General features: G+C 35.7%; 1 protein-coding gene across 9 annotated transcripts; it reads left to right on the forward strand.

Annotated features, from left to right (window-relative positions):
- The first annotated feature begins 1800 nt into the window (after positions 1–1800).
- LOC125658752 (arsenite methyltransferase-like) lies at positions 1801–24348 on the forward strand. 9 transcript variants are annotated; one of them, XM_056149136.1, is made up of 12 exons: positions 2035–2285; positions 2352–2937; positions 4281–5415; positions 13272–13450; positions 14828–14978; positions 15670–15806; positions 16084–16153; positions 17046–17127; positions 18408–18539; positions 21637–21779; positions 22791–22919; positions 24019–24348. In XM_056149136.1, the coding sequence occupies exons 4-12, from the start codon at positions 13290–13292 to the stop codon at positions 24103–24105; spliced, it is 1092 nt and encodes a 363-aa protein (XP_056005111.1). In that variant the 5' UTR covers positions 2035–2285; positions 2352–2937; positions 4281–5415; positions 13272–13289; the 3' UTR covers positions 24106–24348. The 9 variants fall into 9 exon arrangements, with proteins under 9 accessions (XP_056005106.1, XP_056005104.1, XP_056005110.1 ...); XM_056149131.1 differs by lacking the exons at positions 2035–2285; positions 4281–5415 and adding an exon at positions 1801–1868 and having other exon boundaries at positions 2352–2450; XM_056149129.1 differs by lacking the exon at positions 4281–5415 and having other exon boundaries at positions 1962–2080; positions 2352–2450.
- The last annotated feature ends 1565 nt before the right edge of the window (positions 24349–25913 follow it).

The raw sequence follows: 25913 nt of genomic DNA on the forward strand, positions 1-25913 counted from the left end.
CTAGAGTGACCCACCAAGAAGCTATACAGCAAGTTCCAGCATGATATATGAAAGGAAAATAAAATTATAAAGAGAAAACCCCGAACGGACGGACGGACGTACATACATTGCTGTACCATAATACGTCCCGTCTAAAGACGGGTGTATAAAATGGATTTGGAAGAAGTTAATAACCACACGAGGCGAAAAAAACTTTTTTGTGAGACGCTAGAGGAATGAGAGTATCAAACCAAACCCCCGCATGCGTAACCCGGACGCAGTTTACATGTACCAAGATTGAGCGAAGGTATACATGTCTAGGGTGTTGCGTGATTGGCTAATATCAAGAGTGAAATTATTTGGAATTAAAAGAAATAGTATAGAGGTTCAAATCAATTGTCAGGATGAACAAGATGTGTTTGTGAAACACAAATGCCCCCGATAATGACCAATTCCGAAGATAGCCAAGGTCACAAGGGCAAATATCTTGGTACCAGTAGAAAGATCTTGTCAAAAGAAATGCTCATGTACAATATGAAAACTCTAATATTTACCATTTAGAAGTTATGACCAATGTAAAAAAAAAAAATTAACAGTAGGTCAAATGTCAAGTTCAAAAGGTTCAATACCAACAGAAAGGTCTTATAACAAGGAATACTCATGTGAAATATCAAAGCTTTATCTCTTACTGTTCAAAAGTTATTAGCAAGGTTAAAGTTTTCAAAAAGTAGGTCAAACTCCAAGGTCACGGGGTTAAAAATTTTGGTACCCACGGAAAGTTCTTGTCACAAGGAATAATCATGTGAAATATCAAAGCTCTATCACTTATTGTTCAAAAGTTATTAGCAATGTTAAAGTTTTCAAAAAGTAGGTCAAACTCCAAGGTCACGGGTCAAAAATGTTGGTACCCACGGAAAGGTCTTGTCACAAGGAATACTCATGTGAAATATCAAAGCTCTATCTCTTATTGTTCAAAAGTTATTAGCAAGGTGAAAGTTTTCAAAAAGTAGGTCAAACTCCAAGGTCATGGGGTCAAAAATGTTTGTACCCACGGAAATTTCTTGTCACAAGGAATACTCATGTGAAATATCAAAGCTATATCACTTATTGTTCAAAAGTTATTAGCAATGTTAAAGTTTTCAAAAAGTAGGTCAAACTCCAAGGTCAAGGTCACGGGGTAAAAAATGTTGGTACCCACGGAAAGGTCTTGTCACAAGGAATACTCATGTGAAATATCAAAGCTCTATCATTTATTATTCAAAAGTTATTAGCAAGGTTAAAGTTTTCAAAAAGTAGGTCAAACTCCAAGGTCAAGGTCACGGGGTCAAAAATGTTGGTACCCATGGAAAGGTCTTGTCACAAGGAATACCCATGTGAAATATCAAATCTCTATCATTTACTGTTCAAAAGTTATTAGCAAGGTTAAAGTTTTCAAAAAGTAGGTCAAACTCCAAGGTCAAGGTCACGGGGTCAAAAATGTTGGTACCCATGGAAAGGTCTTGTCACAAGGAATACCCATGTGAAATATCAAAGCTCTATCATTTACTGTTCAAAAGTTATTAGCAAGGTTAAAGTTTCAGACAGAATGACAGAATGAATGACATAATTACAGAATGACATTACAGAATTACAGAATGACAGACAGGACAAAAACAATATGCCCTCCGATCTTCGATCTCGGGGGCATAAAAATTATCGCACAAAATCGAGAAATGACTGAGGAAATTACCATGGTAGGGGTGTGCTTAACATGAAGGGTGTACAAATATGTCCTATAAAAGGCACGCGGGACCCTATATAATTTTTGTCGTTTTTTATCAACACTTGGAATGAACTGATTGCGGTCATTTGTTGATAATGAATATTGTTAATTAGTGAGATGGCCAAAGGTTAGTATCGAGGTCCATGGGAAATGAATTGGTACTCTTTTCCCTATAGTGTGTAGCTGAAATTCGCCACCATTTACCTGTAAACGACAAGCCCTTTATATGTGCACGGTATAAGGTCATGATTTATTTCGATGGTGCGTTCTCCATGCAGAGTTTATCGCACACTTGATCAACCTGGTAGATATTTCAATTTCACGAACTGTACTACATAGGTACATGTAGATTGTGTAATTATTTAGAACATCTATATCAGTTAAACTTCTGCTTGTGAGGTTCGTGTTTTGTATTCAACCTGAATGTATAGGGATTCACGTTAATAGTGTTTAAATTGAACCGTGTAAATTTAGTCCACATTCTCCCAACCTTTGTAGTAGTTGTGGAAGAGGATCTGCGATTGGAATTTGTTACTGATTCAAGGTATAGTTAAAATACAAGAATTACGTTTTAGAATTACTAGATCATGAGAGTGTATTTGTTTTGTAGTATAGGAGAGAGGAGAAAAATCTTTGGCTGGACCGGCCGGGACCCTAGCATTACTAGTCAGGTGCTCTAACCACTGAGCTATTCAGGCCGATATTCACGGTCCGTATAGCCCTTATTACTACAGTTTTTTCCTCATGAAGCCAATCAGCACAATAGAAGAATGCTAATAATTTTATAGTAAATTCGAACCCAAGCAATACAATTGCCTGTGAAGTTTTAGTTTGACGTCAACCGTGCACATCTCGAATATGAATTTATTGGGGACTGCATGGGCACACATATAACGATGTCGTAAAATGGCATGCATACGCTCAGAAAGACAATAAAACTATCGAAAATTAGCTGTATATTCAAACTATTGGTACAATTCTTATACATATTTGCATGTCTGCATTTTATGCAAATTCGTGTTTTTCAAAATAATTTCATTCTGTTGATAGGTCATGATACATGTATATGCATTTAATGCGAATGCGTGTTTTCTAAGTAATTTCATTCTATCAATAGGTCACGATATCTGCAATTTATGCGAATTCGTGTTTTCAAAGTAATTTCATTTCATTTATACAACCCCCGCTTTTATATTGTGACATGTGCGGGGGAGAGTCAGAGCGGACTCCATATTGAAAATTATTGAAAAGATTATTCTACAAATACATCATGATTAATACGATGCTATCGCCGTTTAAACGATGGAATTTTGTGTTTACATGTGCTGACGTCATGCGCAAAGAAATCAAATGGCGAGGCGGCGACCTAATTCAAGTGATGCTCCATTTGTCGGTATTAGGGCCGTTTAAACGGCGATAGCATCGTATTAATCATGATCTATTTATAGATTTATCTTCCGTTAACTGAATTCTCACGTCTTGGAAGATAGATCCGCGAAATAAAGTTGTAAGAGGTAGGTAAAGCAGCGACACCAGCTGGTGTCGCTGAATTCCCACTTTTCAATATGGAGTCCGCTCTGACTCTCCCCCGCACATGTCAAATATAAAAGCGGGGGTAAGAGTCAGAGGAATCTCGGATTAGTCACAATATCTGCATTTTATGCAAATTCGTGTTTTCTAAGTAACTTCATTCTATCGATAGTTCATGATAGTAATTTTATTCTATTGATAGGTCATGATATCTGCATTTTATGCGAATTTGTGTTTTTCTAAGTAATTTCATTCTATCGATAGTTCGATGATATCTGCATTTCATGCAAATTCGTGTTTCCTAAGTAATTGCATGCTATTGATAGGTCATGATATCTGTATTTTATGCGAATTCATGTTTTCAAAGTAATTTCATTCTATCGATGGGTCACGATATCTGCAATTTATGCGAATTCGTGTTTTCTAAGTAATTTCATTCTATTGATTGGTCATGATATCTGCAATTTATGCGAATTCGTGTTTTCAAAGTAATTTCATTCTATCGATAGGTAACGATATCTGCATTTTACGCGAATACGTGTTTTCTAAGTAATTTCATTCTATCAATAGGTCATGATATCTGCATTTTATGCGAATTCGTGTTTTCTAAGTAATTTCATTCTATCGATAGTTCATGATATCTGCATTTCATGCAAATTCGTGTTTTCAAAGTAATTTCATTCTATCGATAGATCACGATATATCTGCAATTTATGCGAATTCGTGTTTTCTAAGTAATTTCATTCTATTGATAGTTCATGGTATTTGCTTCTTATACGAATTCGTGTTTTCTAAGTATAATTTCATTGTATCGATAGTTCACTATATCTACATTTCATGCAAATTCGTGTTTTCTAAGTAATTTCATTCTATTGATAGGTCATGATATCTGCATTTTATGCAAATTCGTCTTTTCTACGTAATTTCATTTTATCGATAGGTCATGCTATCTGCTTTTTATGCAAATTCGTGTTTACGTTTGACGTTATGTTTTTTCGTCATTCTACAGCCCTTACCGAAACACAAAGGTTCTGGCAAACAGTTGTGATAAATTTGCCGCAAGTTTGCAGCAAACCTCTGGCAAATATTTGCTGCAAGTTTGCTGCAAATTTATAATTGCCATGCAAATGATCTTTGTGGCAAACAGTTCTGGCAAGTTTGCGGCAAACAGTTCTGGCAAACTTGAGGCAAACGATTCTGGCAAACATTTCTGGCATGCATATTGATAGCAATCTGGTTCTGGCAAATTTGCAGCAAACAGTTCTTGTAAATTTGCTGCAAACAGTTCGGCAAATGTTCGCAGCAAACGATTCTAGCAAGTTTGTGGCAAACAATTTTGGGAAATAAATACTTGGAATGAAGTATTTAGTTGAATCATGACAAAAGTATTTCGGAGTCGGGATAATCTGATTTTTTCAATGTCATTGATAATGACACGTCATGCCCAAGTACATCTTCTTTTAGAAAATTGTCTAATTAATGTAAAATTGATATCATAATCATAGTTCATTGAATTGTCAAATCCAAGAGCGGTCAGTTTTCATTTCAAATATTGATTTGTGATCTCCAAATTTTGTAGAAACCACAGGCACTTGAAGCGTGTATATAAAGATCTTATGTACACCCCCCTCTACCCAATGATAAAACTAATGTAATTTATCCTACTAATTGACGACTTTAAAGGAGCGAGATTAAAAGTTCAATGTCTGACAAAAAACTAAGCAGTTGGGTATAAAAGCAGCCAATCGGTGAAAATGGTGGAATATATGAATTTTCTGGTCACATTCAGATTGCAGCACTTATTTTGCAAAAATAAAGATTAAGCTGTTGTACTGAAATTTTAAAATGGGTATGCTTGTTCCCCTCATAACTGTGCATATATTGGCCATATCTATTTTAGATATAAATTCTCATGAAGTTTTAATTTTGGCCTAAAAAATCTGAAGCAGGGCTAAATTTGTATTTCAAACTAGAGATTGGCAGTTTGTGGGTGTGATTATCTTTTGTTATTGTTTACACCGGATGTTGACTCACAAATTGCACGAGCATGCTTGTCTAGTTCTAGATAAGAGGGATTGCACCAAAGGAAACATGTAATCAAATCAATGTACAACGTGGAAAAAGTACTTACTCATATATCATTGGTAAATCCAGATTTTATTTTTTAATTATATATAATCACATTCCTTTAAAAAAATTGGTTAACTTTATAAAAATAACTCATTAGGACTGTTCAGTCTGATCGCTGTTTCAGAGTTTTGCAGGATTGCTGGTACCTTTTCTCGAAAAATGTCAAGCATGGTGTTTGTCTGATTAAGCAACAATCTCCTAGGCCAGTTGTGTAACTCCCATTGTCTCTCATCAATGAGGACAAATATGTCCAATTGTTCAACCATCACTCTAAAATTACTCTCAATCTGGACTCTTACGTGTGGAGATTACAATGTCAAAAGAGACAATCACAGATAGTAGGTCTCCAAATATCATAATGGACAAAGTGTTTCTTAATAATCCTTCAATGCACATGTCCTCCATTGCACAGCTACAATTCCCCCCAAATTCTTCTCATAATTGAAAGGTACCAAGAGGAAAATCATAAGTATTAGTATATCAAATATACCAATATTTGTGTATATTATCAAAAAAAAAAACTACATGTTTTAAAAGACATGGATAAAACAATGATGAATTCATTTTCTAGTTCCTAGGGTGAAGTTTTGTTAAAGTAAAAACATATCCTTTCAGTGCCTCACAGATCGAGCAGAGTGGTAGAAAAATGCGGGAAAACTTTAGTTTATTTTGATAAATCATGCCAGTCTCCCTGTTCAAAATATCGTCTGCTACAGAGCACGTGTAGAGTCAAGCATCAGATTGCTGCTTATTCTGATAACACTGCTAAGCCCTGCCCTCCTGCCATATATGCTTAATTGCTGTAGGGGTGTAAATTTTTCTAGGTTACTCCCGGCCTTTGTTTCCATGGGATTTCAACAGACCTTTGGAAGACCAGGTGTCTATAGACTATTAAAAAAAAAAGATCAATAAGGAACTCCAGCATCTCTTTCTTGTTGATTGATTGTACATGTATATTGTTTAACGTCCCACTCAAAAAAATTTCCACGCATATGGAGACGTCATTATTGCCGGTGAAGGTTCCCCCCTGGATGTTGTAGTTTTATGCACTGAAGTAATACTACATGTCAGATGATAGATAAAAGTTCCGCAGGAGACATGACATTACATATGTTTAATCATTATAAAGCATCTTGTCATATATTCTGTGGAAACCTGCTGCGTTACACACACACACACACACACACACACGGCTCCATTTTTTAAACATGTGCGCTTTCAAATATTTTCATATGTATTATATAGCGCTGTATAACCAAAAAAAAAAAATAATAAAATAAAATAAAAAAAAATAAAGACTTCGCCTGTAAAACATGAAATACCTCAATGTAGTTTGAATGTGGTGTGGAATTATGTAAACACCCTTCTCAGCTTCTGGTGCATGGGAAATAGCAACATTCTCTCCTTTTCTAAGTTATTATTGATTTTCTCAACATACAGACATTGAACTTGAAAATTCATCAAATAGTCTCTTTATAATCTTTCAGTGTACTGCATGGGTGGTTATGTATGGAGACTGTTAGGTCCATTAAAGAGTGCAGTGAAGGTTGAGATATTTCAGGTATACCAAACTCGAAAGGTTAAATTGTAGACCGACCCCGAATCGCAATGAGACAAAAGCCATACAACCGTACATTCAACTACATTTTAACTAGAAATGAAAATTTCAGTTAAAGTATGAATCTTTAAAGAAACATTTAACACCTCAATAGAGTTGTCATAGAAACAACTTAGATATTAAACGTCAATCAAACAATTTAAATATTAAACGTCAACGCTGTGACCAATCTCTCACCAGAGGGCGCATTACGCTGCGCTACAACACCTCTGTCAACGTCTAAATGTCAAGATTCTTGGCAAAACTTACCTATACCTATAGCATCATGGATAATAATTTTATAAGTTTAAGTTTTATACTTTAAATCTTTAAGTAGGTTCACAAAAACAACGAATTCCATGATTATACTAGTATTATTGAATGAATGAATATTTATATAAACCTTCTAATTCGCTCAGGTGTCTCATATTTACCATCTTCTGATTTTAAAAAATTCAGAGAAGTGTTTGATTTGCCCAGATATTATCATTACAGTTCGATATGCTAAGTTAGTTTTTGTACGTTTTGATATAACTTTTTAGACGTTGACAGAGGTATTAGTGGAGCGTAGCGGGAACGATAACTCTGGGTAGAGATTGCGCTGTGACAATTATAAATCCCACTTGGTTATGTGCCCTTGAATAGGTAGAATAACGATTTTATCTTTCAGAAAAAATGCATATTTCATGGTTCCAGTGTTTTGCCCCTGTTTAAGGAGAATTGTACATTTTACGCATGTAGAATTGATGGAGCGAAGAAACAAAATTACTCTTAAATCCTTTTGAGAAAAGGACATTTGTTATTTATATCCCCCAAATGAATGACCATTTCTCTCAAAGACAAATGTCAGTATAGAACTTGCCCAAAATGTTATACTAGTAGTTTATTGTCAGGACAATGCTTTAATAAAATTCACCCTATAACATCAACGAAAATGATAACCCGTATCTACCATAGTTTGACTCCTACGGAATTGATTATTACACAACAGAAGGATTGAACTTAGACAACAATCGAGAATTATTAATAGAAGATGATTGGTGATGTTTTTGATACCTGTACACGTCACATGTATTTTATTTTACAAACTCGTGCTAATCATGTTAAGGTAGTACTCTACATCGTCATAATTGCTGACTTCCTTTAAAAACATGGATGAAAAAATCTATATCAGCAATATTTGTCTTTTCCTTTTCCATTTAAATACCTAGTCGACTCTACTAAAACTGTATTTTTTGACAAATTAAAGTAAATTTGACCTTTTTAAACTTCAAAATATTGTTGTATATATCCTCCACTTTTCATCTACATCAAATTTCTCTGGTTTAGCTTACCTCGTTAATGTTATAGGGCACATTTTAAACACACATGTTGCATTAAATGCCGAACGTTTGGCGAGGAAGCATTCACTACCTATGTACATTTTTTCAGTATAGTACCATTCTCTACCCAGAGTTCCGTGCGCTCCTGTGTAACACGCATCTGGTGAGAGAATGGTGCATGTACATAGTACCTCTATTTAAGCTAATCCTCCATATAGAATGGCAATGAATAATCTTCTAAGCCAGAAGAAATGTCGACAAATCAGAAATGTAATGAGCACGCAAACAAATGTGTTTGGAAGATTCCGGAAATGTAATATCAACAAACAGTTAAGCATAAGCATATTAATGAAATTTTATTACTAGTATTATATCCTCAAAAGCAACAGAGATATTGACCCATTTTGTATATTGACCAAACAATCGGCGGCATCTTGACATCTGTTATGTTAGATAATTAAACCACCAAAGCTTTCTTTTGTGGGAAACTTCCTTAAGATGTCTTCAAAATAGATGAATACAGCCAAGAGCAGGTTATTCATTTACTCAGTAATTGGGCCTGCATATTCTCATCTTCAATATTATCGTCATTTAAATTTTCTATATAGGTACGTGTTATGTTATAAACCGCATCACAAGAAGCACGTGAGTGCACACGTCACAAGAAGCACGTGAGTGCACACGGACCAATTCTAATCAATTAATACTTAGATAGCAGTCGGGTTTTTTTTTTGTGGTGTAATTTTAAAGTTTTGAATCTCTAGCATTTATTCATCAATCCTTTCAGTTCACTTCGAACTTATTACGATTGATAAAACTACATGTAAATACGTTGTTGTACCCAACATCGAATCATTTGAAAATAAGTTGTTGCGTCTAAACATTCACTGATTTCAAGACGGCAGGGGTTGTGAATCATAACAGCAATGCAATATATAAATGACCATTTGTAAAATTTGTAATTGTAGCCCTCATCAACCAATGTTCACATACTAAACAAAGGGTAGAGCTGTGTTACCACAGCTGGAATACACGGGTTTCTGTTTGAAATAGCTGTAATACAGAAGTTCCTTTTACCACTTCCATACATTTAATTTGTTAGAGATTTTATTTTTAATTGGAAATGAAAATGAAAAGAGATCAAGTTCGAGGTTTTGTTAGTGTTTGAAATTAGAACAGTTTTTATAGAAATTTTGACCTGCTGCCTATTAAACACATTCATCGAAGCAGATGGGTAAACATCTTCACAAAAAAGGATTTGTTACCTCGCACTAACTTAATTCGAGGTAACGAATCAATAATCCTTATCTTGTGAAGATGATGGGTGAATGGTAAAATATAATGAGTCGATGAATCTGCAAGGTCATTGTTCGCCCGTCCATGTATATACTAAACAAGATAAGATATAGACATTTCGCAAATTCTGTGGTCATTATGATAGTGTTATTGGTAAATAGAACCTGTCATTACATTGAATGCGGTCTGACGTGCTTCATATCGAACTTTAGGCCGTTTTTTGCTTACTGATTTTGACTACAGATTACTCCATTTACCTGGTCAAAGTGTAGGACGCACAGCGAGTGTGGCCGGTCAACAGGGGATGCTTACTCATAGGTACCCGATCCCACTTCTTTAAACGATTTTTGAGATTGAAAAAAAAAATGCCCTCACCTCTTTTTTAATGAAACAAATAGATAACAGAAATAAAATAATTTGAGGAATTGTTTGTTTTTCTTATAATATCTTTCACAATCGGAAGATTCCTCGACATATGGTTTCACTATTCATTATTTTTCATTGAAGTAAAGATTAACAGCAATGCATTATCATTTAATATTTATTTTCTTCATGAAATTACGGCGATCTGTCCAATGTTCCCTATGATACCAGCATAAAAAAAAAGAATTATCAGATTCATTTCTTTATTCACGAAACATCTTTTCTTATTCATGTATATGAACGTTTTTGTGTCTGTTATCAATTTATTTTTAGTAACTTTGACAGATGAATTAAAATGAATTTTAGTGTAGGATTTGGTTAAGTGTAATAGCTCGGTAGGGACTCAGCTGGTGTGGGCTTTTGTAATTCTGTGTTACTGGTGTTATGTTACTCGCAGTGGTGCAGTGTTAATGTGGTGATATCTTTTTATGATGTTGATGCAGTGTTAATGTGGTGATATCTTTTTGTGGTGGTGATGCAGTGTTAATGTGGTGATATATTTTTGTGGTGGTCGTGCAGTGTTAATGTGGTGGTATCTTTTTATGATGTTGATGCAGTATTAATGTGATGATATCTTTTTGTGGTGTTGATGCAGTGTTAATGTGGTGATATCTTTTTGTGGTGATGATGCGGTGTTAATGTGGTGATATATTTTTGTGGTGGTCGTGCAGTGTTAATGTGGTGATATGTTTTGTGGTGGTGATGCAGTGTTAATGTGGTGATATCTTTTTGTGGTGTTGATGCAGTATTAATGTGGTGATATCTTTTTGTGGTGATGATGCGGTGTTAATGTGGTGATATATTTTTGTGGTGGTCGTGCAGTGTTAATGTGGTGGTACCTTTTTGTGGTGTTGATGCAGTATTAATGTGGTGATATCTTTTTGTGGTGATGATGCGGTGTTAATGTGGTGATATATTTTTGTGGTGGTCGTGCAGTGTTAATGTGGTGAGATGTTTTGTGGTGTTGATGCAGTATTAATGTGGTGATATCTTTTTGTGGTGATGATGCAGTGTTAATGTGGTGATATATTTTTGTGGTGGTCGTGCAGTGTTAATGTGGTGGTACCTTTTTGTGGTGTTGATGCAGTATTAATGTGGTGATATCTTTTTGTGGTGATGATGCAGTGTTAATGTGTACGTGATACATTTTTATGGTGGTCGTGCAGTGTTAATGTGGTGAGATGTTTTGTGGTGTTGATGCAGTATTAATGTGGTGATATCTTTTTGTGGTGATGATGCAGTGTTATTGTGGTGATATATTTTTGTGGTGGTCGTGCAGTGTTAATGTGGTGATATCTTTTTGTGGTGATGATGTAATATTAATGTGGTGATATCTTTTTGTGGTGGTGGTTCGGTGTTAATATAGTGATATCTTTTTGCGGTATCGATGCAGTGTTAATGTGGTTATATATTTTTGTGGTGTCGATGCATAAATTATATCTATTTAAGGTGGTGATGCAATGTTAATGTGGTGAAATCTTTTTGTTGTGGTGGTGTTGCAATGTTGATGTGGGGATATCTTTTTGTGATAGTGGTGTGATGTTAATGTGGTGATGTTTTGTTGCGATGGTGATGCAGTGTTAATGTGGTGAAATCTTTTTGTTGTGGTGCAGTGTTAATGTGGTGATATCTTTTTGTGGTGGTGATGCAGTGTTAAAGTGGTGATATCTTTCTGTGGTGGTGGTGCAGTGTTATTGTGCTGACATTTTGTCGTTATGGTGGTGCAATGTTGATGTGGTGATATCTTTTTCTGGTGCTGGTGTGATGTTAATGTGGTGTTATCTTGTTGAGGTGGTGGTGTAATGTTAATGTGATAATATCTTTTAGTGGTGGTGGTGGTGATGATGTGATTTTGTAGCAATATAATTTTGTGGAGTAGGTGGTGCGATATATTTATAGTGATATATTGTTGTGGTTGTGGTGGTGGTGCGGTGTGGTTGTCGTGATATCTTTTTGTGGTGGTGGTGCGGTGTTATTGTAGTGAAATATTTTTGTAATGGTGGTGGCGATGCGGTGTTATTGTAGTGAAATGTTTCTGTGATGGTGGTGGTGGTGCGGTGTAATTGAAGTGAAATATTTTTGTGGTGGTTGTGCGGTGTTAATGTAGTGATATATTTTGTGGTGGTGGTACGGTGTTATGGTGTTGATATTTTTGTGGTGGCGGTTGTGCGGTGTTAATGTAGTGAAATATTTTTGTAATGGTGTTGGTGGTGCGGTGTTATTGTAATGAAATATGTTGTGGTGGTGGCGCGGTGTTATTGTAGTGAAATATTTTGTGGTGGTTGTGCTGTCTTACTCTGGTACTGGTTTACTGCTGTGTTGTGGCACTGAGTTTCTGTTTTGCATTTTTACTGTGATGTTGACTTCCTGTTGTTTATACCATTCCATTCCATGTTTAAAAACCAAGATTAGTCTAAAAGAATACTTTTCTGCACATCTCTTTTAGAAGACAGTCTAAAGTATAAAGAGTTTTTGGCCCTTACCCTTCGTTGATTAATTCAATCCATAAATATGATTGTATTGGCCTTCGCATAATATTACGATCATGAATGATGACATCTGAGTGATGTCGTGTGTTTTATACCGCTTAATATCATATCCATTCAGTAGATCTAGTTTTATACCGCTTGACATCATATCCGCTATGTGGATCTAGTTTTATACCGTTTGATATCATATTCACAAAGTGGATCTAGTTTTATACCGCTTGATATCATTTTCACAAAGTGGATCTAGTTTTATACGGCTTGATATCAAATTCACTAAGTGGATCTAGTTTTATACCGCTTGATATCATATTCACTAAGTGGATCTAGTTTTATACCGCTTGATATCATATTCACTAAGTGGATTTACCTATCATATCCACTAAATTGATCTAGCTATCGTACTTTTTTGCATGCTGTTTACACCCTCCAAAAAATCACTACTGTAGAGACATCACCAGCTTTCGGCAAAGTACCTCAAATAAAACAAAACCTGTATGGCCCGTATGTTCTTAACAGCGACGGTTTCTTCATTGATTTGGTGTTTTTTTTTCCACGTGTGATTAGCTTTTTTGTTCTGAACTGAAGTCGAGGCGGTTGTCTCGAAAACTTACTACGACGTACATGTACCAGTTATTTTAGATACTATTTTGTGAAGATAGAAATAAAAGAAAAACGAATAGACACTTTGAAATATATGGATTTAGGCGTAATTATAGTAATATTTATATGCTATTTACGAACAGGTATAGAGATCACCAGTCATGGAGGATACCAATGTTCATGATGCCGTGAAGGACTACTACGGCAAACAACTAAAGTCGGTCGATGATCTGAAGACCCAGGCATGCGTGATCGCGGGGAGAAAGGTCACTAAACCTGTCCGAGAGGCTGTTGCCGCTGTTCATGAAGAGGTGGCTTCTAGGTGACTTCATTATAAGAATTATTGTGAAAAAACACCCCGAAAACACACCCCCTTCTGGGCAAATTAGAAATAATCCATGATATCTGTTGGCTACCCTTACCAGTGAATATAGGACCAGTTTGCGCTTGCGTTGAGTGCAGATTTTGGTTTATGCATGAATATTTGATGTTCCTGATGTTATACGAGATATCAAGGTAGCCATTTACAGACACGAGCACCTATAAGTGTTATCATTGATCTTCCGCTGTCAAGTAAAGTCTAGCTGGGCACATCATTACTTGTTATGTAAATAAGATGAAATTGACGACATGGAATCACTCATTTTGAGAAGTCAGAAATTCGAAGAACCCATCTGGTGACAAAACTTCATTTCTATTATGCCTCATGTCAGACGATAGGCTAGATATATAGAGGGGGAGACATTGTCACCTTGTCAGAATGGATGAAGATTAAAATCTCATTAAAACTAAAATCCCTTGTGTGATTATTAAACCATGAAGGATATGCACTGATTTAAGTTGACAAAGCTCGTGACAACACAGTATTTGTATGTAAGACTCATCATACCCCCGCGAACAAAGATGAGATAGTTATATTGGAATCAGTAAGTCTGTCCGTCTGTCTGTCTGTCCATCAGAAGCATCTGTCTTTAGACATGATTTTGTCTGTACATATTCCTTCAAGAGACTCAACAGAAGTTCGCTTGATATTTGGATCAATATTGAACAATTTCTATTCATTTTACTGGTGTTTTGATTGATACATTTTGGTTCGTGGTTTGTTTTAGATTTTGTAACCACGTGTCCTCTCGTAGAGACAACTGTATATATTTAGGAGGGACAGAATGAAATCATTGTGTTAGTCTGTCAATCCGTCTTGCCGTCTCTCTGCAGACATGATTTCGTACTAGGGACATTTCATAAGATACTCGTACTAATGCATGAACTGTCTTGAAAATCATTACAACATTGATTATTGATAAACATCGAAGTTAAAGGAATTGAATACTACTGGCAAAATTGTGGAATTTCATTACCTTTTTGATGTGGTAACGGTGTAGTTTTTATATTGGAGGAAAAGTCTCTAAAAGAAAAACAAAACCTTACATTCGATAATTTATATACTTGATGATTATACATTACCTATTGAGCGTTTCCATATAAGTGAAAGATTCTCGAGTGGGACGTTAAACAATATACAATCAATCAATCATTACCTGTTGAATGATATTTAATTGGATGATTGATGTCACACACACGCACACAGACACATAACACACCGGAGGTGAGAGACAATTTGAATTTCTATCAAATATTATAATAATTCAAGTTCATTACTTAATTGATTTGTGATTATTATAACTTATTGATGGAATAGGTACTTTGGATGTGGGTTGGTGATTCCAGAGAAGCTGAGAGGAATGAAGATCCTGGATTTAGGAAGTGGAAGTGGGCGTGACTGTTTTGCTCTTAGTAAGCTGATTGGACCAAATGGTCATGTGACTGGAATTGACATGACGGATGAACAGGTAGTACATAAGGGCAATGTTGTAGACGATCATGAATATGCAGTAGACTATGGGGGAGTCATACATGTATTTGACTCAGTAAAACATCAGCTTTATATCGCGTACATTGCATTGTGTAGTTTCATTTTCAAATTTCCGTTGTTTTGACCTCAACATTTAAGGAAAATGTCTAAAAATATAACAAATTTAAGGCTTTGAAAATAAGATATTTCCAAGATTGCTATGACTGAATGATAAACCAATGAAATAAAACCACGAGGTAACATTTGTCACTGAGAATGTGACCGGTCCACAGGGGATGTGAACTTCTCCTGGGCACCCGATTCCACCTCTGGTAAGTCCTAGGAGTTGTGGTTGGTCTTCTCTTAATTTTCTATTCTTTATAGGAATGATGAGATTGGTCACTGATCGCTACTTGTTCATGTAGAGCTTCTGAGGAGGACGGTTTTTATTGTAGCTAAAATATAAACGATTGCATATATGGATCCCACCTCTGGTATGGCCAGAGGTCTGTGTTTGCCCAATTCTTTATTTTGTATTCCCTAATAGAAGTTATGAGATTGATCACTGTTCGTTATCTTTACCTTTCATGGTACATATATGCACAAACTTGCATTCAGATATATTGTTGGTTCTTGGTGTGTAGTATATTTAATAATTAGACTATAGCTGAACTATTGATATTTTGTAGATAGCTGTTGCTCGAAAGTATATAGACTACCACACAGAAAAGTTTGGCTATAAAGAAGCTAATATAGAATTTGTAAAGGGTTACATTGAAAGACTGCAGGAGGCGGGACTACAGAGGAATTGCTTTGACATCATCATGTAATCATTTTGTAAATATTTCATGACTAGGCAAAACTAAAGGTTAATTGATATACTATTATCCAGTAATAACACCTTTATAGATATATACAAACATATTAAGGAGAACTATATTTCAATATATGGTATTTTATATACATGTATAACAAACAGGCAGATGAGACGGAAAGAAAACTGTCATTGGCATCATCATGTGTGTTGATGCATATCTATAATTGGAAACGACGCAGAATATGTGTTACTAGACAATCGTTACTTTGTTTTTGTTTTTTTTTAGTTCAAACTGTACGATCAATCTATCCCCAGACAAGAGAGCTGTTATACGGGAGGCTTTTAACGTGTTAAAGGTAAAGTCCTCAGTTCTGATAAAGTGTATGGAAGTTTCGTATCAATTATTAACTACAGATCTGGTATATCCGTAATTTTACATCCCCCTCAAGATTTTAACATCTAACAATATCTAAAATACAATGTATTCCTCCGTGCACATGTGTCAACCATTTCCTTTGAATACCGGAAGTTCATTAAAGACCCATTGGAGCTGAAAGTTGCTTTTTCCAAGCTCGCCATGTAACCGTTACCTAGTCATTTCGTACCCCCATGTATATCAGTCTCATTCTACATTTACAAAGAACGCCTATATTTGAACTATTTTTCAAAGATATTTATTCAGTGAAACTCCAAAATGATATTAGGTTACAAGGTCAAAGGCCATGGTCAAATTACTCCAGACATGAAAAAATGTCCGCTCAAATATATCTTGTGAACCATTTGCTTGGTAGAAATCAGATTTGATACACTGGTATCTCCATTTTTTTCCCTCTTTTACTACAAAACAAATGCGCAAACCCCTGATCCATCGCTTTGGTGTATTTTGGTTTGGATGGGGCGATAGCAAGATAATTAAAGATATTTCTTGATAAGGCATGTGTACTGGAACAGTATGTTGAAAATATTAGATAGGTCACCGGTGTAACATTGCAGAGATGCAACACAAATGGTACACAGAAAATGTGGGTTTTTCTGTAGCTTTTTGGTATATCCCAAGAAGGTACAGTTCTGCAGCTAATTTTAAAAAATGACTATTACTAGACTATTACTTCAGCGGCTTCTAGTGTGTCTAGTTTTACATGTCATGTCTAGGTTTACATGATAGAAACTTTTTAAATCAAAACATCAAACGCAAAAATAGTTAATTTCAGACCATAACTACATTCATCTCTTCATTTTCTCCGTCAGGAGGGAGGCGAGCTTTACTTCAGTGACATTTATGTCGACAGGCAGCTGGATGATTCTATCAGAAAACATAAAATTCTGTGGGGTAAGTGTTTGATTCGAGAAACAGTTACAGACTTCACCGGGTGTAGGTGAAGGGCCACCCATCTAGAGTCACGCATTGTGTTCAGGATTGTAGTATTGATGTTTCGTTACCATGCTAACGCAAACTATGACATGGGACATTTGTTAACAGACTCGTAACTTCTAACGTCGGACGCTTGGCGAAGAAACCTCACTGCTTATAACAAAAAATCTTAGATTTAGCGTGGCCCCGGGACTCCGTAAAATGTAGTCTTCAATGGTTGGTGACAAGACACCTTAATTGGTATGGTACCGAACTGGAGAAATAAAGGAAACCCGGTATAACCCGTTGGAGTTGCTCCCTTCCGTTATGTAAATACTATGATCAGGATTCTAAATTAGGTTAATATTATTCGATAATTGACTGTTAAGTCGGTCTACACGTACCTATACGGACCTGTTCAGATAGCGGTTGACCGAGGCTGGTTAACCAATACCTGACTAGGTCCGTATAGTTGTGAGTTGACTGAATCAAAAGTCAATAACGGCTTTATTAAATGATCAGAACTTTCTGCTACATGTTTCATGTCTTATTCCCTCAACAAATAAAAATACCCCAACCGCCAAAACCCAGAAAACTTAACAGTGATGAGATATTATCTCAAGGTTTTTTTTTACGTTGTAGATGTAGTGTTTCATACCCATTGTTAAGCCGTTCTTGGCACACTGATTTTGACTACGGATAACTCCGTTTACCTGAACAGAATATAAGGCTCACGGCGGGTGTGACCGGTCGACAGGGGATGCTTACTCCTCCTAGGTACCGGATCCCACCTCTGGTGTGTCCAGGGGTCCGTGTTTGCCTAACTATCTATTTTTTTATTGCTTGTAGGAGTTATGAGATTGATCACAGTTCGTTATCTTCACCTTTCATGATAGTGATTTAACAACAATTAGTAATGTTTGGGAAAGCCATTAACGACATTGAATTTGGCTTACCGATACATGCTTTAAAATGTGTAATTTGATTGGCCGATAAAACTATAATCAAATCTGTTGTTGGTTAAGAGTGACATCTCAAATAAACCTCTCAAAGTTAATATGGAGATGAACTAACCCCAGGGTGCACACTAGAATAATCGTGTGATCAATCAAATAGCATCAAGATTCTTGATCATTTAATGATACTTTTAACTGAAGGTTATGGACTACTCATTACAATTCAATTAGAAATGATTCACTAGATCTAACAGTATTTATTTTTCGTTGATCACAAGATAGCATATTTGCTTTGAAATGTAGGAGAGGGTTTTTCTGGAGCCTTGTACTGGAAGGATTTGGTCACAATTGCTGCTGAAGTTGGATTCAGTCGACCATACCTCGTGACTGCAGTACCAGTAGCCGTTGAAAGGGAGGACTTTAAACAGATCCTTGGTGTGTAACTAAATTTTATATATTAACAATATTTACTTTCATTGACATGTCGATGCAAATTATCCCGATGAACTCTAAATAAAAGACACCGCAGAGTATTTCACATCTGCTTTATATATATATTTTCTCAGAACATTGACGTTAACAGCAAACTAACAACTCAACTATATGGCAAACGGATAGCTTCAGGTTCTCCACCGCCAACTTAAAATAATAATAATCTTCCTTATTATCTGGTGCTGATTCGATAATGTGAGCACGTACTGCATATAATTAATTTGAAACCGATGTAGGCTCTGATAGATAATTTGATATTACAGAGCTTTCTCGTTTAGAGTTATTATTTCGCAAAACTCTGTGGTCGTTATTATGATCTTATTTTACAAACAAAGGAAAAGATGCCGTCAACAGAAGCAACATTCTTCGTCATAAAAGATTCAGTCTTTTATTCAAGCATACTTTAAGTTCAAGTCTACACCCTGTATTTCTTACAAACATATTTCTATTATTGCATCTAAAAAAATTGATTACAAACTTGACAGTGGCTAGATATAGACCATCTTATACTTAATCCACCTACGTGTTGTTGTTGTTCGTCTTATCTCAACTATGGTCCAGCTGGACATGTCATTAGTGATGATGTTATATGGTTTAAATTGAGGACCTGAAATCATTTATCTTAAAAGTTCAAAATCCAGAGAACCCTGGTCTTTCAAGTGGCGACAGAACTTCATCTCTTTCATGAATAATGTCGAAGAATATGCCAGACGATGGACTAAATATGTAAAAGAACTTGATACCTTGTGACAATGGATTAAAAGTATAAGAGAAATATCAAAAGCACGTATTAAACATATCAAAACAAAAATGCGTATCATTTATCCTTCTGTGAGTGGTAAACCAGCAGTGATCCAAGAATTAGATAGGTTACATCAAGAATATGTTTTGTTCTAGCTGACAAACCTTGTAATAACATTCTCTTTGTTTGTAAGGTTCATTCTTGTAACTGTATTTTAAACGAACTTGGTATTAATTCCACTTTTGGTAATCGTACGTATACTCCAACTGCCCTTTCAAAAGATGAAATTCTTCAAAACCATGTTTCAGTTTTAGACACATTTAATATCCCAGTCAATGGGTCGAATGAATATGAGTTACCGTACCTATACTGGATTCCTAAACTTCACAAAAAACACATACAATAAAGACACATTGCTGGACCCAGTAAGTGTTCTACCAAGCCCCTATCTTTGCTCCTCACGAAACTATTAACAGCTGGGAAGGAGAAACTTAAATATTTTTCTGCCACAACATGTGCCAGGAATGGTGTAAATCAAATGTGGATTCTATAAAATTCAAAGCTACTTATAGTAAATTTGAAATCACAAAGATCTTCTCAAACCAACAACATCAAAATGTATGACCTTTGAACACTTTACACGATCATTCCTCATTATAAATCAAAGACTAGATTTTTTGACATCATAGAAAGTTGCCTCTTCAACAAAAATGAAAAAAGGGAAATATTCCTTCTAGTGATCAATCATTCTAAAATTTAGTTTGTTAAGCTCCACTACATGATTCTACGCACATGTACTCTGAAGTTCATATCAAAAAGATCCTGGAGTTCCTCATTGACAATATCTTTGTATTCTTTGGTGATCATATTATAAAACTTATACGGTACCAATTTTGATGCACCAGATGCGCATTTCGACTAATAATGTCTCTTCAGTGATGCTCAACCGAAATGTTTGAAATCCGAAATAACTATGAAGCTTTAGAGCTAAATATAGCCAAAAACAGCGTGCCAAAAAAGGTGGAGCCAAATTCGTCCAAGGATAAGAGCTATGCATGAGGGAGATAATCCTTAATTTTGAAATGAATTTCTAAATTTTATAACAGCAATTAAATATACATCCGTATTTTCAAGCGAGTAACGAAGTACTTAGCTACTGGGCTGTAGAGACCCTCGCCAAAAATCTTATGAAATTCACATGGGCATGAATTGTGCTCTTTTCTAAGATGACATGTTTTTATATTTTTATGAAGCAGAATTTGTTCAAACCTTCTGCACAAGAAGAACAATTCTCTTGTTGTGGCCTTCAACTGTGCATTTAACTTGTATATCGACTACGTTTTATTTATTAGCAATAATCCTTTTCATTCATATATAGATTCGATATATCCCAGTGATCTCGAAATAAGACACTACATCTTATTCGAAGTTAGATTTTTTATTCATCATAGATGTTGACGGCAAACTAATAACTCAACTTCATGACAAACCGGATGACTTCAGCTTCTCCATCGTTAAAATCCCATATTTATTTAGCAATACCCCATTATCATCTCCATATGGTCTTTATGTTTCTCAACTGAAACGATAAGGAAGAGCTTGTTCTGCGTTTCATAAGTTTTTAAATCGAATCAGCCTACTGAAACCAAGTTGATATGGCAGGGGTTTCAACAATCTTGTTTAAAAGTCAGCATTTCGCGAATTTCTATGGTCGTTATAGCCAGTACAACCTGTCATGTGGTCCAATACGGTCTGACGTATTTCATTACAATTGTTACGACGTTCTTTACCTATTGATTTTGATTACGGATTACCCGTTTACCTGATCAATATATAGAACTCACGTCGTATGTGTGACCGGTCAACAGAGGGTGCTTACTGCTGCTGGATACTTGATCCTACATCTGGTACATGTATGTCCAGAGGTCCTAATATGCTCAACTCTTAATTTCTTGCAGGAGTTATGAGATTGATCACTGTTTGGTATCGTAACCTTTTCAAATACAATCTGTATTTAGGTTCACTGCTGTCTGGTATATTTCAAATCAAATGCTAGACCTGATTTTAACTACAGATTACTCTGTTTATCTGATCAAGGTGTAATCCTCACAGCGAGTTTGAGCGGTCAGCAGTGGAAGCTTATTCTGTATGAGCATCTGATGCTGCCTATGGTTTTTTCAGGGGTCCATATACGTTCTACTGTCCATTTTGTGTATTCTTATTTGAAATTGATCACTTTTCGTTTTGTTAACCTCTTCATGTATTTATTCTTAGTGTAGTAATGTATGTATTGACCAGGTGATGCTCGCTATGCCTCTGTGACTTACCGACTCTTTAAACTTCCGCCCACTGCTAATGAAGCGCCGACACAGGTCACCTACAAAGGCGAAATATCTGGCTATGAGGAAGAATTTAAGTTTGATCATCAGTACATAATCAAGGTAAATATGATTCTTTCTATCTGTGTAATAGCATACTATCTGGTGTTGACTTGCATTGATTACATCTTAAATGATAATTAGATACGTGCTTTTCAAAACCGTATTTTCTGGACTATTGCACAACGTGGATTATGCGGATACACAATATTGACAACACACAGTTCCATATATAATTATACTTATCTTAATAATGTTATAAGAATATGTTTTCATTAAAATACTTCGAAGAAATATTCCAAATAATATTAACAATTGAAAAAAAAAAATACCAGATATTTGATGGAACCGTATGTAATCAATTAAAAATATGTGTAAATATGAAATGAGTAATACATATTTGGTTATTTCATGAAGCATTCAATGTTAGGTCATTCTTTGCATACTGATTTTAACTACGAATGACTCGGTTTACCTGATCAAGATGTAACGTTCGCGGCGAGTGTTACCGGTCAACAGGGGATGCTTACTCCCTCTAGATACTCAATCCTACCTCTGGTTTTTCCAGGTTCCCTTGTTCACCCTACTTTTCATATTGTGCATTTTTATAGGATTTTAGAGAGGACCTATATAGGGTGTACCTGTTGCCTAATCGTTTCATTTTATCAATGAAATATGTTTAAATCAAATCAGGCATTCAATTTGTTTATTCTTTACGTCCCATTCCATATTTTTGAAATTATGTAATGACATGTCTTAGACAGTGAGAGAGGTGGTTCATTATCGTGTGAACGTCTACTGTAACACGTGATCTCCTTATCTAAAGTAAGAGACCAATGAATTCCATTTCTAATACCGGACTCTTGGTGATGGAAAGTTATGGCCAATGTAAATTGTCTTTGGTTTGAGGTAGGATAGAGAATTGAACATGGTGCCTCCTGTTTGTTCATCAGACATTCTGACCACAACCGATAGTACTGATTAGTAAGTAGAGATTATGATCAGTTGTATGCTTTGATGAAGTTATGCTAGTGATGTTCATGTATCGTCTTTGATTTCTATCTTTACGAGTAGAAGAATGATGTTCGCACGGTTCCTGGGCCAGTTGCTGCATTCCTGAAGTGTTCGCGATTCTCGGATGAGTTTGAGTACCATCCATTCCCTAGGAACTCCTCTGACACAAATGGAATCACGTGTAACAAGGTTAGTTGGAACTGGGAAACAGGTTTGGGAATGATGGAATGAGTGGTTTATTCATTGACAAATTGTTGCTAAGGTACTTGAAATCAGTATTACAGGTTTATTGTCAGTGATGTAGGTTTGGTTTTGTGACCTATTGCAATTGGTTGTCGTCCGTTAACAATTGAAAATTTTTAAGTTCTTCTTGATAACTGCCATTCCAATTCTTTTCAAATATGGTATGAAACATTTGTGGGACAGTGGGGGGGGGGGTAAATTGTAAATGTCGGGACTCCTGCACCCCTGGGGGCACAAGGGGTGGGGGCAAAAACTGCCCAAACCTAACAAATTTTCAAAAATCGTCTTCTCTAGAACCGCACATATTTTAGAAAAACTAAATGCACAATGGTGTAGAGCAGGAAGGCTTCTACCAAAAGTGTAAATTTCATGATCCCCGGGGTGGGAGTTGTGACACCAGGGCGAGGTCAAATATAGTATATAGTGTTTATGTGCAAACACTTAAATAACATCTTCTTTAGTGCTATTGATATTAAATTGAAACTAAATGGATATTTAGAAAGAGCAGGTAGTCCTTTACCAAAATTGTAAATTTGATAATCCCAAGGGTAGGGGTTTTGGTAGTAGGGTGCGGCCAAAATTGTCAGTTATTAAATGTGTGAACATCAGAAAATTTTAACTTCTCGATAACTGGCATTCCAATTCTTTTCAAATTTGGTATGAAGCATCTTTGGAACAAGGGCGGCATAAATTGTAAATTGCAGGACCCTTGCACCTTAGGGGCGGGGCAAAAACTCCCCCAAATTAACCAATTTTCAAAAATCTTCTTCTCTAAAACCGCACATGTTTAAGAAAAAACTAAATGCATAATGATGTAGAGCAAGAAGGTCTCTACCAAAATTGTAAATTTCATGATCCCCGGGGGTAGGCGTTTTGACCCCGGGGCGAGGTCAAACTTAGTGTTTATAAATTTCGAAGGAGTTTTCATTAAAACAACATGGAACCAAACATGCAGTATTTCTTAGTATTATTTCACGATGAATATTTATGAACATCTTATTCACCGATATTCATTAGGTTTTAATTTGTTTTTTATGTCTCATAGGTGGAGTTTGAAAATCCATTTGAATACCTGGAGAACCTGGCCAAGAAAGGAGAGAAAGTGAAACCCTTCAGTTGTGGTGGATCATAAAGTTCTGCTTAGACATTACAATTACAAAACGTACACAAATACAATACAGAGTATTGCATGATATTGTATATTCTTTATTTTATATTGCTTATAGGAGTTGTGGGATTGATCACTGTTCGTTATCTTCACCTTTCATATGCAGTGTCTCTAGTTTTGTACATGTATATATATATATGTCGATTTGATATATCCCTGTGAGCTCGAAATAAAGGACACCACAGAGTCGTCCACTTCTGCTTCATACTTAAATATTTTATTGAAAGTAGACATTAACGGCAAACTGACAACTCAACTGTATGACAAACGGGATGATTTCAGCTTCTCCATCGTCAACTTCCCACATTTATGTAGCAATATTCCATTATCACCTGCATATGGTGTTTATATATCTCAACTGATTCGATATGCAAGAGCTTGTTCTGGGTATAGTCAGTTTTTAAATCGAGGTAAGCTACTGACAAACAAGTTGATGGTACAGGGATTTCAACAGTCTCGATTGAAGTCAGCATTTCGCAAATTCTATGGTCGTTATAACGATCTAGTTCGTCAATACAACCTATCATTGGGTCAAATGCTGTCTGACGTGTTTCATACCGATTGTTAAGCCGTTCTTGGCACACTGATTTTGACTTCGGATAACTCCGTTTACCTGATCAGGATATGGGGCTCACGGCGGGTGTGACCGGTCAACAGGGGATGCTTACTCCTCCTAGGCACCTGATCCCACCTCTGGTGTGTCCAGGGGTCCGTGTTTGCCCAACTATCTATTTTGTATTGCTTGTAGGAGTTATGAGATTGATCACTGTTCGTTATCTTCACCTTGCATATATATATATATATATATATATATATATATATATATATATATATAGCTTACTCCGGATATATTGAAATTCAGGGTACCAATCTTTTTCTTTCAATATAACCGAATTTCAAAATAAGCGAAATCGGAAATGTCGACCATATCGGAGGCTTCATTTGGCATCTCGATCCCGATTACAAAAGCAGAAATATGGATTTATTACATTACAGAATTTACAACATTTAGATAATTGATTGAATTTAGTCCACTGAAGATTTTTATTTTAAAAAAAATATGTGAGTTTTGTTAACTTTTGTTTCTTATTGAGCTGACCAAGAATGAATATTTCAATTTCCGATGTCTACAAAAATTTCGTCGTCTACTTTAGGTAGCGTCTGTTCATAATCTTTTTTTTTTTATTATTATTATTATTAAATTTACACATACAATTTCGAGGTTGATTGTACGTCACATTTTCATCCGGAATTTCGTTTTTGCTCTCGTCGCCGATATTTCCATTGCTGTATGTACATGTATATAATATCGGAAGTAAGTTCTTCCCTGGAAACGATCGCCGTGAAAACGTTTGACACACATGTACATGTATGTCAAACATCAGAATTTCAGAACCATTTAAAAAAAAAAAAAAAATTCACTAACATAAGCAAGTGGCATCATGTTTTCTGTAAAGACATTAACGTTGTCCGCGTCAGATGTTGTATACTTTATTTGGAGATTTTAATGTGAACCCAGTCTTGCAAAAAGTATTTTTAATGCACTGTGATAGCGGTAAAGTGTTTGAAATTAATGGGGTTAAGCAAAATTGCCATTTCAGATTTTGACTTCAAATTCTTATATCTATTGCAGTTATTAATTTGTATTTGGTGTCCAATGATAAAGTTTTCCTTTTTTGTGGGGAGGTCAAATTTTACAAACGATCCTGTCATCAAGCTTTCAAAGAGTGATTATACCCCACTGTTATTTTATTCCTATAAAAGCACGCAAT

This window comes from Ostrea edulis, chromosome 9, assembly GCF_947568905.1.
Source record: "Ostrea edulis chromosome 9, xbOstEdul1.1, whole genome shotgun sequence".
Classification (NCBI taxonomy): Eukaryota; Metazoa; Mollusca; class Bivalvia; order Ostreida; family Ostreidae; genus Ostrea; species Ostrea edulis.